Genomic DNA, 3,824 nt, shown 5'->3' on the forward strand with positions numbered 1-3,824 from the left:
ACTTGTCTAGGAGGGGAGTGGGGTGGGGGGGGGAGGGGAGGGGGGTGAAAGCAGAGGAGCATGGGAGCCTGGACACTCTCCTCATTCTGGTACAGGAGTGGGGCATGATGGGGTAGATTGGAAGGGACCTGGGGGCCCCAGACATGTGTTCTCTTCTCCTGCTCCCACCGCAGGTGCTAAAGCAGTACAGCGTCTTGGACCTGCGGAACACATCATGCCAGAGCCTGGAGCTGGACGTAGGGGGGTGAAAGCAGAGGAGCATGGGAGCCTGGACACTCTCCTCATTCTGGTACAGGAGTGGGGCATGATGGGGTAGATTGGAAGGGACCTGGGGGCCCCAGACATGTGTTCTCTTCTCCTGCTCCCACCGCAGGTGCTAAAGCAGTACAGCGTCTTGGACCTGCGGAACACATCATGCCAGAGCCTGGAGCTGGACGTCACTGTGACCGGTGCCATCGACTACGAGGGTGCGTCCTTGCCAGCCCGCCAATACCATGTCATGCCGCCAGGGCCCTGCCTCCTTAAGAACCTCAAGGCTGGGGTGCTTAGCTTAGTGATGTCATCAGGCTTGCCCCCCCCTTTGAAAATCGAGGTGGGAGGGGCTTTGAGGATGGCCCCAGCCCCTGTGATGTTATGACACCTCTCTTAAAGGGAAATGAGTGCCTTTTTGTCTGTCCCATTTCACCGCCGCCTTTCTGAGAAGGTGGGGTTTTGCAAGCTGTGGTAGGCTCCACCCCCATCCCTGCTGTTATGACATCATTTTGTTTCAACCATGCCTTTAAGGGGCAAGGCTCCTCCAGGGTTTTTTGGAGGGCAGTTGGCTGATGTCACAGTATCTCTCCCCACCCCTCAACAGATATGGGGGACTATAACTATGACTATGGGGATGAAGCCCCGGCAGCTGATGCCCCCCTCCACGCTATCCACTGGTTTGATGCCCGGCGCCGGCGCCGGAGAGACGCAGCCGACCGCAGTCAAAGGGAGAAGGAGGTTCACTACACGATATGCATCCAGTGAGGTCCCTCTACTTGGTGGTGTTGGTGGGGAATTCCTGCCCCAGCTCTGTACCTAGGGGTGGGACTTCCTTTTCTCTCTTCGAGGCGGGACTTCTTGCTTTGCATGTGCTCCAGGGGTGGGACTTCCTGTTTTACACTGCCCTAGGGGGTGGGACTTCCTTCTGCCTGCCTCTCTCGGATACAGGACTTCTGCTGGGGAGCGGTATTTCCTGTTGTGCGCATGCTCTGGGGATGGGTCTTCTAGCTACTATCTCACCCCATTGGCAGATGCAGCTCCCAGCCACAGTCCCCTTATTCCTTCCATGGCCTGTGCTGGGGTGAAAGGGGACTTCTTGTTACTTCTTTGGTCTATTGGGGAGGAGGTTGGACTTCCTGTAGCTTCCTCAGGGGTGTGGGGGGCAGGACTTCCTGCCATGTTCTCACTCTGCCTTTCTACCCCACATTGCAGGAGGAAGTCAGGGGTCCCGATCTCAGGCATGGCCATTGCTGACATCACCCTGCTCAGTGGCTTCCAGCCCCACACGGCTGATCTGGACAAGGTCGGGGCCCTGATCCTTTCCTGTCCCCTCCCACCCACTGCACTTCTGCTCAGCCCCTGGGGGACCCCTACCTCCTCTCCTCATGGGGGAGAAGAACAGGCATGTCTGTTCTTCCACGAGTCATCTGTATATCTGTCCATCCCCACAGCTGAAAGACCTGGTTGACCGCTACATCAGCCACTATGAGGTGCAGGGGCAGCGGCTCCTGCTCTATTTCGAGACGGTGAGCAGGGGAAAGGGCAGCTGTGGTTAGAGTTGTGGAGGGGCAAAGGTGTTGGGGAGCTTCAGGGGCATGGGGGAGGGTTTGGGGGGCAGAATGGGCATAGGAGCATCTTGGGGGTGTTGTCTGTCTGGTTGTAGCATGCCTTGCTCCCACCTAAAGTGTGATATGAAGGAGCTGCAGACCTTTCCCTTGTTTCACAACTAACGTCTTCGAGGCTGGATCCCCATTTCGGTGGCTTGTTTTCCAGGGGTAATGGCTTGAACATGCCACAATGTATCACAGAATTAGTGCCTTAAGCATGAGATAAACATAGTGTTCGCATGCACCCTGGATGCCTAGGGCCTCTGGCAGTCAGTGTGGGCTTTCCAGACACATTTGGGTGTTCTGCCAGTAAGAGCATGGGCGTTTCCAGATGCCTAGGACCTCTGCCAATAGGTGTGGGCTTCCCTGAGCACCTGGGTCCTTTGGCAGTAGGTGGGAGCATCTCTTTACATCTGGGTTCTTTGGTAGTAGGCATGTGCTCTGGGGGCCTCCATGTCAGTCATGAGGCTCTCCCCCCAACCCTGTGTTCACCCCTCTACTTCCAGGTGCCCAAGGCCCGAGACTGCGTGGGGTTCCGGGCACAGCAGACGGTGCCTGTGGGGATGCTCCAGCCTGCGGCCGCCACCCTCTATGACTTCTATGAGCCAGGTGGGGGCTGTAGTGGGGCAGGGGTGAAGGGGGACAGGCAGATGGGGTCTGGGAGAGCTTGGGTAGTGGGCCTCCCGGGTGGTGGGGGGGTCAGGGAAAGCTGGATGGAAGAGGAGCTGCCCCAGAGACCAGCCCATCCCCCCACTTCTTGCCCCCAGGCCGGCAGTGCAGCGTGTTCTACAACGCCCCCAGTAGGAGCAAGTTCATCTCAGCCCTCTGCTCTAATGATGTCTGCCAGTGTGCCGAAGGTGAGGAGACCCAAGTGTCTGGGCTCTCTGTACCCCCTTTCCTGTTCTAATCACCCTAGTCCCCATTCCCCTCTCACAACGGGGAGAGAACCCAGGTGTCTGGGCTCCCTGCGGTAACTCCCCAACCCTCATTTCCCTCCCACAGAGGGGAGGGAACCCAGGCAGCCTGACCCCCTCTACTCCAACCCCATGAGCCCTAACTCCTCCTGGAGTGGGCAGAGAACCCAGGTGTCCTGATCCCTTTCTCCCTCTCCCTACCAGGTGCCTGCTCCCGGAAGAAGCGAACGTTGGATGACAAAGTGACAGAGGCTGAACGCACTGAGTTTGCCTGCTACAGCCCCCGGGTGCAGTATGGTGAGATTGGACCCCTGAGGGGTGCCGGGAGGGGAGTGGGGTGAGGCCTGGAGGGAACCCTTGACCTCCAATACCTGCCCCACCCCCACACACACCAGGGATGTCCTAGAGACCCTCTCCCCATGGTCTCTGTGCCCCTCCCACCCCCAAGGTCAACAATTCAAGACATTGCTTTTTTTACTGCCAGACATATTTTTTTTACTGACACTGTGGTGGTTTTATGCTTGCTGGTTCCACTCCAGGGGTCCCCAACTCCTCCATACACCCTGACACCCCCAGCTGCACCCCTCCACCCCAGATCACACCCAAGTATGCTCCTTGCCCCATGATCCAGCCCCTTCCTCTCTCCTGCATTTCAGGAGAGGCTGGATCAGCCCTGATGGGCAGGCGGTGGCAGCTGCATGTGGCTGGGGCAAGTGGGGAAGGGAACAATGGCAGTTCCTTCAGAGCCGTATATTTATGGCTCCCTGAGGCCCCCCCATCTCCCCTCCCCCATCCTGCCCCCCCCACCCAACATCTTTTTGTGCCCTTCTCCAATTCCCAGAAGCCCCCCCCCACTAACTCCTGCCTAAGCCTAAACCAGTGGGGTAGTCCTAGTCCCGATCCCTGACCTTGACCCCTGCTCCCCACTCTTCTCCCCCAGGGTACGAGGTGCAGGTGCTGAGGGAGGAAGACCAGAGTGGCTTCCGGGCCTATGTGACGAAGGTGCTGGAGCCGCTGCAGTTCAGTGAGTGTGGGGCAATGGGGGTGGGGG

General features: G+C 58.4%; 1 protein-coding gene across 1 annotated transcript in view; it reads left to right on the forward strand.

Moving 5' to 3' along the window:
- LOC102383747 (complement C4) overlaps positions 1–3,824 on the forward strand; it is a 26,447-nt gene that overhangs the window by 21,487 nt on the left and 1,136 nt on the right. Inside the window, exons 32-39 of the mRNA XM_025192942.1 lie at positions 374–467; positions 857–1,013; positions 1,465–1,555; positions 1,704–1,778; positions 2,366–2,468; positions 2,627–2,716; positions 2,978–3,070; positions 3,714–3,797. Coding sequence (XP_025048727.1) covers positions 374–467; positions 857–1,013; positions 1,465–1,555; positions 1,704–1,778; positions 2,366–2,468; positions 2,627–2,716; positions 2,978–3,070; positions 3,714–3,797 — 787 coding nt within the window. The remainder of the gene's footprint in view (positions 1–373; positions 468–856; positions 1,014–1,464; positions 1,556–1,703; positions 1,779–2,365; positions 2,469–2,626; positions 2,717–2,977; positions 3,071–3,713; positions 3,798–3,824) is intronic.

This window comes from Alligator sinensis, unplaced genomic scaffold (genome assembly GCF_000455745.1).
Source record: "Alligator sinensis unplaced genomic scaffold, ASM45574v1 scaffold184_1, whole genome shotgun sequence".
Classification (NCBI taxonomy): Eukaryota; Metazoa; Chordata; order Crocodylia; family Alligatoridae; genus Alligator; species Alligator sinensis.